This window comes from Leopardus geoffroyi, chromosome C2 (assembly GCF_018350155.1).
Source record: "Leopardus geoffroyi isolate Oge1 chromosome C2, O.geoffroyi_Oge1_pat1.0, whole genome shotgun sequence".
NCBI classification, from domain to species: Eukaryota; Metazoa; Chordata; class Mammalia; order Carnivora; family Felidae; genus Leopardus; species Leopardus geoffroyi.
In genome coordinates, this window is record NC_059333.1 from 14,641,031 (window position 1) to 14,656,366 (window position 15,336).

At 37.9% G+C, this 15,336-nt stretch overlaps 1 protein-coding gene across 1 annotated transcript; it reads left to right on the top strand.

The window, feature by feature from the left end:
- The first annotated feature begins 5,933 nt into the window (after positions 1-5,933).
- LOC123576029 (keratin-associated protein 19-4-like) lies at positions 5,934-6,500 on the top strand. The gene has a single exon (XM_045437063.1). It carries the CDS (start codon positions 5,973-5,975, stop codon positions 6,162-6,164), a length of 192 nt encoding a protein of 63 aa, XP_045293019.1. The 5' UTR covers positions 5,934-5,972; the 3' UTR covers positions 6,165-6,500.
- The last annotated feature ends 8,836 nt before the right edge of the window (positions 6,501-15,336 follow it).

The window sequence follows — 15,336 nt, forward strand, 5'->3', positions numbered from 1 at the left end:
CTTGGGGGTTATAAACATAGCTGTAGAATGTTCGACATTCACACTCAGGATTTTGCTTTGAATGGCAAACCAACTCACCACCCCTCTCACCATGACCTTCAATGGCAGCTACTATGGTGGCCTGGGCTGTGGCTGGGGACGTGGTAACTTCCACAGACTGGGCTGTGGGTGTGGAGGCCACGGATATGTCTGCGGCTGCCCATTGTGCTGTGGAGGATATGGATTCTCTAGCTTCTACTAAACCACTGCTGTAGTAACCCCAAATCTGTTCCCATGAGCGTATTTGCCACATTCTTCAGTCAATGCACTGGGATTACCCTGGGCTTCTCTAGTAAGAGAAATCTAAGGATTTCAGACAATGTATTATTTAGAGATGTCTGCATCATATCCTCTGGCCTCCTGAAACTGAGCACTAACAGATGATGTATGCTGAATACCAGCAAATAACCTAAATTGAAATAGAAAATATGGTTTTGGGGGGCATTGTTTAACTCCATGATGTGTGCATACTTACATGTAAGTTTTACTGTTTACAATTAGAAATACAATACACACAATTACATATGCCTGTGTACACAGTAACGAATGAAAAGAACTCTAGTTTGAGACATAGTAATTCAAAACAATAGTATGTTATTCCTTCCTTTTCTTTTAGTTATGTGACTTTCAGAATTGAATTTGGCAGCAAAAAATGAAAAAGAGTTTTAAATTTACCTGCATTTAAAGAACACAGTCATTTTACATATTTCGTATTTATCTGTTTGTGTAACTTTTTTCTTCTTTTTTTAATGTTTATTTATTTTTGAGAGACAGACAGAGACAGAGCATGAGCAGGGGAGGGGCAGGGAAAGAGAGGGAGACACAGAATCGGAAGCAGGCTCCAGGCTCTGAGCTGTCAGCATAGAGCCGAACACGGGGCTCAAACTCACAAACTGTGAGATCATGACCTGAGCTGAAGTCGGACCCTTAACCAACTGAGCCACCCAGGCGCCTCTATCTGTTTCTATTTCTTAATGGAGTTCAAAATTTGCAGCTAATCTTTCACTTATATTGTCTCCCTTTATTTTATTTTATAAAAACAAACAGGGGCGCCTGGGTGGCGCAGTCGGTTAAGCGTCCGACTTCAGCCAGGTCACGATCTCGCGGTCCGTGAGTTCGAGCCCCGCGTCGGGCTCTGGGCTGATGGCTCAGAGCCTGGAGCCTGTTTCCGATTCTGTGTCTCCCTCTCTCTCTGCCCCTCCCCCGTTCATGCTCTGTCTCTCTCTGTCCCAAAAATAAATAAACGTTGAAAAAAAAAAATTAAAAACAAACAGTGCTATATATATATATATATATATTTTTTTTTTACAGTTACTAGACACCATTATCATTAAAACTGCAATCAGAGCAAACTTTCTTTCCACAAATCTCATAATCCATATTGCTAAATTTTCAGAGAAAATAAGTTCTGTTTTTCTGTAGATCTTTGTGATATATATTATCTTCCTTTATGCAGAGCCTGTTTTCAGCTATTTTGTTATGCATGTAAAATAATGCAGACATAAAAGATATTGATAAACTGGATTAATAAAACATGAACTTGGGTCATTCAACTCCCTCATCTCGCTTGTCTTCTTATGGGAACAGTGTTTATCATCATCATCATCATTATGCTGAAGTATTTGCAGTCCAGTAAGCACAATATACAAACAGAAACATCACCATGAAGCAAAACATTGTGTGGCTTCAACTGACCAGACATACCATTCGATAATTTAAAAGAAAATTATGCAAAGATGAGTTAAAATTTTTTTTAATGTTTATTTACTTTTGAGAGAGAGAGAGAGAGAGAGAGAGAGAGAGAGAGCACATGAGCTGAGGAGAGGCAGAGAGAGAGGGAGACACAGAATCTGAAGCAGGCTCCAGGCTTTGAGCTGTCAGCAGAGACTGATGCAGGGCTCGAACCCACAAACCGTGAGATCATGACCTGAGCCAAAGTCGGACGCTTAACCAACTGAGCTACCCAGGTGTCCCCAAGTGTCCCAAAGTGATTTTTAGCAAAACATCATCCCTTTGAAAATGGCCATGTTAGGGGCGCCTGGGTGGCGCAGTCGGTTAAGCGTCTGACTTCAGCCAAGTCACGATCTCGCGGTCCGTGAGTTCGAGCCCCGCGTCAGGCTCTGGGCTGATGGCTCAGAGCCTGGAGCCTGTTTCCGATTCTGTGTCTCCCTCTCTCTCTGCCCCTCCCCCGTTCATGCTCTGTCTCTCTCTGTCCTAAAAATAAATAAACGTTGAAAAAAAAAATTAAAAAAAAATTAAAAAAAAAAAAAAGAAAGAAAATGGCCATTTTATTGATAGGACAGTAATACCCCCCTTATCTGTAGTTTTGTATTCTGTGATTTCAGTTACTCGTGGTCAACCACAGTCAGGAAGTAAATGATCTTCCTTCATGTGTATTGTAAGAAGGTCAAAAGCAGCCTAACGCTGCATCACAGTGCCTACGTCACTCACCTCACGACATCTCAACATGTAGGCATTGTATTATCTCAAGAAGGATGAGTACACTAAGGTATTTTGAGAGAGACTGCATTCACATAACTTTTACTACAGTATATTGTTATAGTTGTTCTATTTAATTTTTAGTCGTTACCGTTAATCTTTCCTGTGCCTAATTTATAAATTAAACTTTAGCACAGGGATGCATGTGTAAGAAAAAACATAGCACCTGTAGGGGTTGGTACTATCTGCAGTTTCAGGCATCCATTGAGAATCTTGGAACATATCCCCTGTGAATAAGGAGGAACTACCGTGTAAGAATTAGGAATAAAATAGGTAAAATATCAGAATTTCTAAACTGTTTTCCTAAAACTGAATGGCAACTTCAGGTAATGGTATGAACTTATTGATACTTGGTATAAGCTGGGCCAATGTAGTTTGAAAAAGGACAAAACAAAATCACAGAACTAAAGATCTGAAAGGGATATTAAACTCTGTATTGCTGTCCCATAGTCTTGTAGGCAGGGAACCTCAAAATAAGGGATCTTAAGGCTAGAGTCAGAACACTGCTGTCCTTAGTCCCAGTTGTTTGATTGGACCATGATGTTTCTCTCTTTATGTATTTTCTCCTCAAATGTTGTCAAGTAAACCATTTTGAAAATTCTGGTGATGGTTCTAAGAAAAGCTAAATTATCACAACTGATTTTAGGGAGACTGACCCCTTTACTTAGATTAATACCTGTTCCTTCAACATTTTTATTGTTCTGATATAGAGAATTGCACCTGTCAATTTGCAAGTTATCTGGTTTTGAATATAATTAAACAATGAGCAATGTTAAAATTCAACTCTAGGTAACAAAGCAAACAAACATAAAAACCCATGATGACCTCTTCTTTCAGTCAATACTGTCTAGGGGCTGTATATAGCATCACAGTGGGCTGACCAGGGGAATAGATCCAAGTTACTCTATCGAAGGATCACACTGTGTAGTTGGACTCAGTAGAACGGGATTTCTATTACCTTTTCATTTGGTTAATATCTCCAGGGACAGGTGCTATGGGACTGACAAGCAGTAATCAATACAATTATTACTACAGTTGACATTCTTAGTATAATCAATATTATCATAATTTTGTTCTGCTTAGATTGTATGCATCTGTATCTGAGGTGAGAAAAAAAATGTCTGAAATTTGCAATGAAAGATTTCTTCACTTCCAGGGGAAACGTGAGAACATTTTTCAGTCTTCCATCCATCAACATGAATAGCAACTTGGGTCATGAGTTAAAATTTTTTAAAAATTAATAATGATCCACGTTTGCCTTTGATCTGCTGAATGGACAGAAAAATAGTAAGCCCTAAAGAAATTTCCAATGTAAAATTTTCACTTATGCACAGAAGAAAAACAGATTTATTCCATATTTTCAATTTTTTTTACAGTGAATGGACATTTATAAGTGACGCATACCACAGTCATGTTGAAAACACATTTAGTATTTATTATTACTGAAGTTTTGCATTTGTGCCCCATATTATTTCCATCTATAAAGTACAGATAGTCTTAGGCATTAAAAATTTTTTTAATTCTTTAATAATCATCACATTCTTTGACAGAGTTACACAGGGAGACTGTGGAATCCGTAATGTTATGCAATTTATTCATACTTCTAAAGGATTCATTAAAAATGAAAATATTCATTCTATCAATTGACTTATTTCTGAAATGAGGAATACAAATGGAATGCAGTTGGGTCAGAATGTTTCGGAGATTAAAGGCTAATATTGGGTTTAATGCCACTCGGAAACCAGAAAGCCTGTTGCAACTCAGGTCAGCCTTAATATATTTCCTAGAATAGCAAATCAGTTGCTCAGGTTATGATATGCGTGGTCTTTGCTTTAATGTCAGTGAAAGTCATATAACTCTTATAAAAAATATTAAGTGCCACCTAAGTGCTAGGTTTCGTTTAGATACTAGGTCAGGTCAATGAACAATCCCATCCAAAAATGTGTCATCCAAATATCACTTATAAATCTCAGTAAAGGCTCAGCAAAATGGTTATTGCCATATAAAACAAGTTTCTTGGGTCCCAAGGGTCAAGGATGGACATATTTACATAGGGCTTTAGGTATTAGTAACTAACTCTTTGGGCTGAGGTGAGGGATTCTGAATATCAGGCCAACTGTCTCCAAAGAATGCTTCCTTAATTTTGGTCTTTCTTTAAAATTGTGCGATACATGTAGAAAATTTCTTAAATATTCCAGGTAATACAAGTCCTTTTAAAATTTAAGATGATTTTAGGGGTTTTAACAACATTATCAATATCTAGAAAGCTCGAGTCGATATCTTAGGAAAGACAAGTTAGCAATTGCTTAAAGACAAAAAATGGACACAGACTAGGCAAAGAGAAGACAGAGACAGATGTATTATAATGGCTACGGCAATCTAGATAGAAAGATGCTGTGTTCATTTGAATATAGAAATTAGAACTCAAACCATTTTTCCCATTTCTCACTTATACCTGAATGCAGTAATGAATCATGGAGGAAGGAAGTTGAGTGATGTTTGAAGTGAGATTTGAAAAAGATGTAAGATATATGGATAAATGATGAAAGGCAGAGAAAGTGGAGGGGCAGGGAATGATGTAGGGAGGCAAATACAACCTGCATTTGTGGTAGCAGTGAGACTAGAATGTATTCTGGGGAAAGGGCCCAGGACATTAAAAAAAAAAAAAGTCCTGTGGGAAGGCATCCCTTCAAGATGGATTTTTGATCACTGTGAGAGTCTTTCCAGTATTGATGTCGGTTCTGCTGTGTTTTTAAACCCAAACAAGTATGCTTGCATATAGAACCAAAAATAAATCCTTAACTGTACCTGGCCAAAGTTTTAAAACCTTAGAAATCACGTTACTTTTCGTGATTGTTTTCTCGTACATGCGGCCGTGAACCCAATCTTTCTTGACTTCATGTGTTCTTTCATATTCTGAAGAAAGATGCATCATTTGCCCCTCATGATGCAAAACATGTGTGACTTTTGAAGAAATTGATCAATGTAGGAGTCTTGATTTTACTATTTTTTGCTACTTTTATAAAACTGATTACTACAACTCTGTGATGAGAAGATATTTAATTAAAAATTCAACAATATCTAATGTAACTGACGTTAAGTGACTGGCAATCAAGTATTCTATGCAGGGTGTGGTATGTCGATACTTTGAAGAAACAGCGATTCATTCTAAGAAAATTATAGCAGCAAACTCCAGAACAACCTAACTACTAGCCAAGCAGGTTCCGACATTCTTACGAGTGTGGTCAGGGGACCATAGATGCTTAGACATACTTTGTCTCAGGCAAATGTAATTCATGGAATGTCACCAAAGGAGGGGCACATGTCGCATCATGTTCTCTGGCCAGAGTATATAAGCCTCCTTGTAAAGATGTCGACATTCACACTCAGGATCTTGCCTTGAATAGCAAACCCAACTCAACACCCTTGACACCATGAGATACTACGGCAACTACTATGGAGGCCTGGGCTGTGGCTGTGGAGGCTTCGGTGGCCTGGGCTGTGGCTCTGGCTGGGGATGTGGCAGCTTCCGCAGACTGGGCTGTGGCTGGGGCTGGGGAGGCCTCAGACATGGCTCCTGCCGCCCACTGTGCTACGGCGGATATGGGTTCTCTAGCTTCTGCTGAAAACATTGTTGAAATTGGAAGCAAAGGGAAAGCCTCCAAATTTACTTGGTCGTATTTTTGTGCTTTGATTTCCAAAGCATCTGTCCTCTATCCTCCAGGACCAAGTGATAGCTATGTGTCAACGGTCAAACTGTTTCTACAAATATTTGGTGTCTTTTTCCCTCCAGAACCCCTCATCTTAAATGTATATTCAATATATAAAACTGCCCCTTGTTTGATGTCCTCATGTTGATTTACTTTTCTAGCCACGATTGCCTTAATGTTATCTCTCTAGAAGATCTTGAAGAAAATTTGCGTTTTGCTATTGTCTAATAAAATGATTACTCAAAATATAAATACTTTGGTTTTGTCTGATGTTTTAATTTTACTATTTTAACATCTTTTGCTACTCGGATAAAGATTCCACTTGTGAAGCAGTAAGGTCTGTGGCTATTGATATAGTATGATGCAAAAATGTCTCGTTCACCACATTGTACAAGCTTGAGAACACATAGGGAGTAATACGAACAGTTGATAAAAATAACTTGCCTTGTCTGTTCTCTTAATATATACCAGTCCTCTCAAAAGTCCTTTAAGTGTTCCTGGAACTATTAAGGGTTGTGTCGTTCTCATATTTACAAACAAGTGCATTCTTCTGTGTGAAATGGCTACTAGCTAAACATTTTCTTTTTCTTTTTCTTTTGTAAGGCCTTTTATTAGTTTCACTGCATCCTCAGGATGAAGGTAGTCAGATTTCCTGCATAGCCTCTGGTCCCACACCTGCACAGCATCCCCCAATATCAGTATGCCCTACCAGAGTGGTACTTTGGTTATAACTGATAAACCTACATTGGCATATTATAATCACCCAGCTCATATTGTAATGTTCATTCTTCGTATAGTACATTCTACGGGTTTGGACAAATATACAATGACCTGAATCCATCATTATATCATACCGAGTATTTTTACTGCCTTCAAACCTTCTTTTATTTTAGTTTTTATTTAAATTCCAGTTAGTTAACATCCAGCATAATATTGGTTTCAGGTGTATAAGTTAGTGATTCATCACAATAGGTGCACTCCTTAATCTCTGTATGTCTTCTATGGTCTTCCTTTCCATCTCTTCCCTTGCTGAGTATCTTCCTGACATCACCAGTCTGGCCAGACATGCCTTTGCTTTCTTACAAATTTTGTTTTTGAGCAGTGGAGGAGAGGGGAAAGTGTCACTCATTTTCCGGGCAGGAACTATACTTCTATAGTTGGCATCTACTAAGAACTACTGTTTCTTATAAGGCCAATCCACCTGGCATTGCCATGGGACACTGGAACTCAGAGGTACAGTGTTCGATGGAAAATAAACGTGTAGGGGGGGTCCTTTTCTGTTTTCTTTTTACACTCTATCACAAATCTCTTAATATTCTATACATCTTCTCATGAATGAACAATGGTACGCAACTGAGTCACACAACTGGATGCTTTATTGACTACAGGGTCTCCTGGCTGGCAACCCTGGCGGCCTTGCTCAGTCAAGGCCAAATGACCTGACTCGCTCTTTCTTCGCAATATATTCTCTCCCAGGAAGTTCCTCAATTACTCATGAGGGACTTTCTTTCAGGCTTGATCCATCAGTTCACCCTTTGGAAGGAGCCTCTTGGAACATCAGCAGTGAGCACGGATTGGATTCTCTTCTAGAAGGTTTCTGAGCCAACTTGTAAGTGGCCGGAATAGCCTGCTTCACCAGTTTGTCTGACATGACCAGACATGTGTGAATTCACTCACACTCATACTTGGACCCCTATGACTTCTGTCTTGAGAAATTCTTTTTATCCTTCTGTAAACTGAAAGGAAATACGTTACTGTAAGAACAGCTTCCCACAGAAAAACTGTTACCTTTTTACCTACACTGCAGTTTAGATTTTAAATCAGAAAACCAAACAAGGGAAGTAAGAGAAAAAAAAAAGTGAAAGAGGAGAATTCATGGGTCAGGGTCTGGTGACTTACACAGAATTTACCTTAAATATTTTTGTGAGGAGGACATGAGAACCAGAGTGAATGTCCAAGTGCTATTAGACTGGAAGGTGTCAATTCAAAGGATCTCTTGCAAAGCCCTTCGGCATGCATTTAATCTTGCTAGTGATGCATAAAGCTTAGTATGCTCATATATAAAGCTTAGTGTGTTCTAAATCCCCAGGATAAAATAGAAGAATTCTTTAGGTAATTAGTTTATGCACTAACAAAAATAAAGTGGAATGATCCTTGTAGATTAATAATAATGATAACTGGAGTTATTATCCTATATGATTTACAACTTGAATTTTTCGTTTTCCATTGTCTATAATGTAATAATATGCAAACTAGTTTGCACGTTTACATGTGCTCTATAAGGGGTGTAAGTATATATAAAGTTTGGCCTGATAAACATATATAAAAAATCAGAGGGCTTTTAAAGAGCCATTAGTTGGAATACAGAATATGTGATTGCTCAACATAATTGCTTCTGGACAGACAGTACCCTGTACTAAGTATGACCTTGTATAACACGCATATCAGATTTAAATGTTGCCCTTATTTGAAGGTCGTTTTGGTTTTTGATCTGAACTGTCCAGATGCTATTAAATTTGATTTGTGGCCAAACGTAATTAGTGATTCTCCTGAATGTCATGGCTTTTAGAAGCACATTGCAAAAGCTATGTTGATGTTCTTAGTTAAATTGTTAGAGACTTGGAAGCCGGGAACATGAAACACATTTCTAAATTGCAGTCAGTAAGTAGTTCTGGTGGGAGAAGCTTTGTTTATATCTCTTATATCAATAAGATGTTAGAACATACATTCTTCTGAATGTAAGTAGGGGTAAAATATCCTGATTAAAGATAAAGGGTTTGAAGAAGACATGATAGTGTTAGGGGTACCCCTTGTGTGCTAGTGAATGGAGATCACATAATTTAGGGAGGAGGATTAATGTTAAAAGATAGAATTGGAGGGAGAGTCATTTTTTGAGACACGGACAGAATAAGTAAAATTTCTTACTCCAGGGGCACCTGGGTGGCTCAGTCGGTTAAGCGTCTGACTCTTGGTTTCGGCTCAGCTCATGAGCTCATGGTTGGTGAACCCAAGTCTTCCTAATTCATCATTTACCCCACTCACATCTTAAGGTGCCATTTTCTTCATGGTTATCTTAGGATGACCATATGTTATTCAAACACAAAGTTTGAAGTCAGATTCCATGGTTTGCAATGTCAATGTTGATTGATTCCAAGACCTTGGGCAATTGATTTTACTTCAGTAAGTCTCACTTTTGTTATCTGCATATTGGGCATGATTTCATTGTTTCTCCTGTAATGTGGAGAGGATTAAATGAGCTAAGGTTGGTAAAGCATAAAGGAAAGGCCAGACACGGACTAAACAACAGACATTATCTATAGCTATTATTATTACCTTAATACTTTTATCTCCTTACAGTACCTTTTTTTTTCTGAATTTCATTCCATAGAAACACCTCTAGTCCTATAAGGACTATATATAAAAATCACGCTTACATCATGGTCCAGAAAAGTAAAAAAGAGCGTGTCCTCAACTATATTTCTTTCACATATTTTCTTTTTTCCATAACAAACTTTATTATACAATGTGACGTTTGATTATTTTTCTCCTCCTCTCAGTAGTGAGCTTCTTCATTGAAATCTGGATTTACTCAGCTTACTGCCTTTACGTTGAAATTTGTTACAGATTCATACAGTGAAATGTCTTACTTTCTTATTTCACTCCTGGATGTAATACTAAATGGCTATTAAACCTGATATGATCTTGTTGAAAGTTGAATTTCTTTCATGTTATATTTTTATATTGAAATGATAACAGAAATAGTTTGCTAAAAAATCTTAAACATCCCGTATGGAACACCAGATTGCTCCAGGGCAGATAGCAAATGCACAAGGCAAGTGCAATAAATTATTAGAACCCCCATCCCAGTAGTCATTTGTACCACATGAAGAGGCCAAAAGCCACATTCTCCCTCCCAGTCTACTCTAAGGTTCTGTTTAGAGATCCTAGGATAGCTCTGCTTAATTAGCAAGGAAGTAGTTAAAGGAAAGATAGGTACTAAAATATCATTGTCTTCATTGTGTGCTTTTCTTCAGGAAGTAAAGACTATGAAGAGAAAGAGGATTTATCTGACATTGTTCTTCATTGAAAGAGATGGAAATCACTTAAAAACAAAGAAACTTATTGAGAACGTGGGTAACTCAAAGAACCTATTGATACACTGGGAGATGGGGCTGACAAGCTGTGTAGGACCCAGGGTTGTAAAGACTGCTGGAATAGCAACCAAGCCCACACTGTAGCAATGGCTTTGTTATGATATCATTTTTAGCCATTTCAGCCACAGTTGCTTTTTAGCCACTACTCAACACCACAACTCTGGATAAATTCTGATTTATTCTTTTGTCTTTGCATCACTTTGTCAAAGATCGAGGACCAGGTGACATCCTAGTTCTTAATTCATGCATCCAAGACATCACTACTAGAAATAATAAGAGGAACTGTCTAGTCTTCCTTGGATCTGTATTGGGAATTGCAATATTTCCTTCTTCCAGAACAAAGAGGAAATACTGAGTAGCCCTCTCTCCCTCCCAAAAAAGTAATGTCGTTGACATAGAGCTAAAATGAATCTGCATGGTTTCCTTCACACCAGATTCAGCCCAGAAAATAAGTACATGGTCCTCTTCGCTAAGTAAGCTATTCAATCCCTCAATCGGACCTCCTGTTATATTTTGTTATATGGGTCAGCTTGGATGGGCTATGGTACTCAGTGATTTATCAAACATTGATCTAGGTGTTACTGCATGTTGTGTAGTCTCAGCCTACCAAAAACCACTGTTGTGACCGGACCAGACTTTGTGGTTCTTATTAAGACTGTAAGATGCCTTCAGCAATAACCATCATGAAACTTCAAAAAACTAAAGGTTTGTTACGTATAAGACCTATAAATTACACAACAAACCTGGGACCACACAGCAAGGTCATAGGTAGAGAGAGGGAAAGAGACAGTGCATGGGCCTAGGGTTCTGCTTTTACTGGGGTCTAGGGTGGGAGCCTCAGGTTTTACAGATCACTGTTGATACACTTAAAACACAAGAGAGGGAATACAAAGCTAGGAAGAAAAAAAATGGCCAAAATGGTCAGTTATTGAGATCAACTAAGATCTCTAAAACCAAGAAGCCTCAATGTGGGAAGGTGGCCTGGCTTTTTGTTTGGTGTGTGGCTGGCAATGTGTTTATTCAGGATAAGCATCTTTGAAGTGGATGCCTCTTTGAAGTGTGGCAATCAAAGCTGAAGTTAGGTACTCGCTTTACCAAAAGAAAAAAAAAACCAAACAACTGTCAGGTTTACTTTGACAGTATTTTGAAGATGTGGTTAGCATCTATAATCAGTTGACTTTAAGTAAAAGAAAGTACCCTGCATAATGAGGTGAATCTAATCTAATCAATTAGAAGCCTTAAAAGAAAAACAAAAATTGAGGTTTCCCAAAGAAGGACTTCTGCCTCAAGACAGCAGTCTCAACTCCTGCTTGAATTTCCAGTCTGCCGGCCATTCCTTCCCCTTTCTGATTTGCCAACCCCACTATCATGTAAACCAGTTCCTTAAAGTAAATATCTTCATCTAATTATATGACATCACACACACACACATACTCTCTCTCTTTGTCTCTCTCTCTCTCTCTCTCTCTCTCTATATATATATATATATGGATATCCATATACATATGGATATATATATGTATATATATCCATATATATTTTTTACTACAGTATATACAATATACAGTAGTAGTATGTACTATATACAAGAATAGATATATATACTAAAATAGTGCACACACACACACACACACACACAATATTGGTTCGTTTTATCTGCAGACTCTGATACACCTTCCAAAACATTTCTCCAGTTTTCTATAGTTGATGAAAACTCCCCTAAATCAAATCAAATTGCCACTCAGCACTTAAGGTTATGATATGTGATCATAGTTAGAACTGTAAATTCAGGGGTGCTTTGGTGGCTCCGTGCCTCTAGTGCCTCTAGATTTCAGCTCAGGTCATGATCTCACAGTTCTTGGGACTGAGCTCTGGGCTGACAGTATGGAGCCTGCTTGGGATTCTCTCTCTCCCTCTCTGTCTCTGCCCCTACCCTGCTCCCACATTCTCTCTCTCTCTCTCTCTCTCTCTCTCTCTCTTTCTCTCTCTCTCTCTCTCTCTCTCAAAACAAATAAATAAACTTAAAAAAAAACCCTGTCAATTCATTTCCTGGGGTTGAGAGGGATACAGACTGTACGTTGCTCTCAACCTGTCCCTGGAACACTGCACGCAAAAACCTTGGGAGGAAAAGCAAAGAAGAGAAGGATAAAATGAAGAGACAAATCTGTAGCAAGAGATGTAGTGTCAAGAGGACAGGCTCACATGGAATGACACAGTGAGAGACCTAGAACCTAGGGAGCACATGGTGAGTGAGCTCTGAGAATAGATGTGACAAGGGTAAGGGGCAGATACCAAAAAGGGTAAGGGGTCAGCAAAGATCAATTATCTCTACAAAAATTATGACCCAAGTTTTTACTGATCCAAATGTGTTGTAGATAACACCATCAAGTGCCTATCTTAATCCTTTTCTGGAGAGCTCTCTAAATCAGCAATACGGGCTAATAGAAAAGACATAGGCTCTTGGGTCTAAGGCGCAGCTAAGTTTATATCCAACCTGTGTGCTGAATCGCTGTGATGCTTTGGGGCATGTTATTACTTAAATTCTCTATACCATCTGTGAACTGAGAGCAAGAACAGTATCTACATCCCAGAATGATTGTATTAAATGAATTAGTACATCTAAAGTTCCTGGCACAAATTAAGCATGAATAAACATTTAATATTCTTACCATCATTATTACCCAGGTGACAGACGTGTCCGTCTCAGGTTCTCAGGTGAAGTCATTAACCCTTCAATAGATGCTTGTTTTAAAGAATGGTGGACAGCTCATGACATTTACATAATATATGTTCTTACAGAGAGTGTCCGAAGCAGTCATATATAATTAGTGAACCAAAATAATCTTTTGAAACACAGTTGGAGTATTACCTTATGTCATGGAGTGAGTTTATGGGAATCTCAACCAAGGTAGGATACAAGCTAAGGCTTTGAGGATGGAAAAATTACCTCTAATAGGCACAAAGATGATTAAAGGAATCCTAAAAACATGTTGACATGTAGGAGGCCCTCCCTTGCTGGAATCAAGGTAATATTAAAGGGTTTGGGGGGTTTCAGATGCCTTTTCAACTGTGAAGTCTACAGATTTTCCCAGCTTCACTTCTGAGGATTTGTAAAGCCCCTGTGCAGAGAGTGACATTTAAGCTCAAGTAACTCAGCTTTTACTACCCAACTGAATTCATTCCTGTAATAGAGAGTAAACTGAGGTCAATGAAAATCCAGAAATTTTGCAATGGGTATTGTGACCTCATGGTTTTGGTCGCCACTCTCATTTTGATGGTGGAGATGAAGACTTTGGAAGACAAGGTAAAAATAATATTCTGGCCTCTGTCTGGTCATGGTGGGTATATGTTCTTAGTAATCAATTCAGCACTCATTAACCTTGGTGCTAACATTCTGTATTCATTGAGTTAATACCATCTTTGTCCCATCACTGGGACCTATTTTGATCAGTTTTAGACCAGTATCTTTAAAGCATGACATTATGAAAAACCAAGTCAATACCAGTTAAAACAAATCAGTCCAAGGAAACAATCAAGCAAGCTGGTTTTGCAACATGTAGAACAATACTGTTATTTATTTCTTATCTTTCTTTAGTATTTTCGATGCATTGAATATTTAGTCTCTGGGAGAAAAAAAGGCCTATATGACAGAAGACTTGTAAGATATGGCACCCTAATCTCAAAGAAAATTTAATAGCAAAGAACATCATGGCATTGCCTACGACCTACTTGACCCATTTTATTGTACCAATTCTTCAGTTGAGAAAGTTGGCTTCACCCACAGCTGACTTGACTTTGTGGTTGCATTTGTGCAGTAACTTTGTAATGTTTGCAAACCTTGACCCCAAAGATATCCAGTTTTTTATCTTTCACAATGACTGTGTAAGGCATTATTTTTCTCTTTGTACTTTCAATCTGAATCTACTTATTATTGTCATAAAAAACAGTGATTTCTGAGCATCATGCTTTTTCAGTGTCGATTGGATCTTCTAAATGAGCAACAATTTCTTATTTTTAGAGATAATATATGTTGTTCCCATAGACATCTGATTAAAATGAGTAGGTAGACACCAGTGTTTGCCAAAGCCAATTGAAATGATGTAGCTGATATAATAACTTTTAACTCTTAACAAAACACATCTCCTTTTCCCATTTAGAAACAGCAATAAATAGTCCATGGTAACTTTAAGTGTGACTTTACCTGTGGAGTTACTTTTTTTAACTTTTGTTCCAAAGAATGGCCCAATATAAGCATCATACATAATTTATACATCATGCTTACACCTGTATAAGCCAACCCCAATTCCAGCCAACCCCAATCTTCACATTTTTAAATACATGTATTGTACTGGTTCCATGACCAAGGTATTTTGACATTCTGTGATTCTTGTTTCTACTATTGCTACGGAGCAGAGTCTCTTTTGAATACTAAAATCTTATTTAGAAAATAAAGACAAATACCTTCAAAAATATAGATGTCCTTGTGGTTCAAGACAAATGGCTAAGAATTCTTATTACTACCACAAATTATTACGTAACCCATATGCTTTGGTCTTTTGTTATTTTATCTGAACAGAATTTCCTGAAATGTTGATTGCCTGTCTTAACTGGTTGTCTGACTATCTGTGAAGTAGCCTTCAAGATCTGAGGGGAAATGCTACAACTTTCGAGACAAATGTTAAGTTGCCAGCTTTACCTAAAGTTTAGACAAAGCTGTAAAAACGTAACTGCTCTTCAGTGTTTACTGAAGAATCTAGTGAGTGTTGAAATTCACGACTTGAAATAACTTGGGTTAACTGATTTTTATTTTCAAGACATTTTCTTTCGCTTCATAAATTGATGTTTATTGCTAAAAATAAAACAAGTGAACATATGCATTTTGATGAGTTTGGAGTTATAGTGCTCAGCACTTAGTCTGGCTGGCTTCAACTTTA

Coding starts and splice junctions, on each gene's coding strand:
- LOC123576029 (XM_045437063.1), top strand. CDS start 5,973: ATGAGATACTACGGCAACTACTATGGAGGCCTGGGCTGTGGCTGTGGA.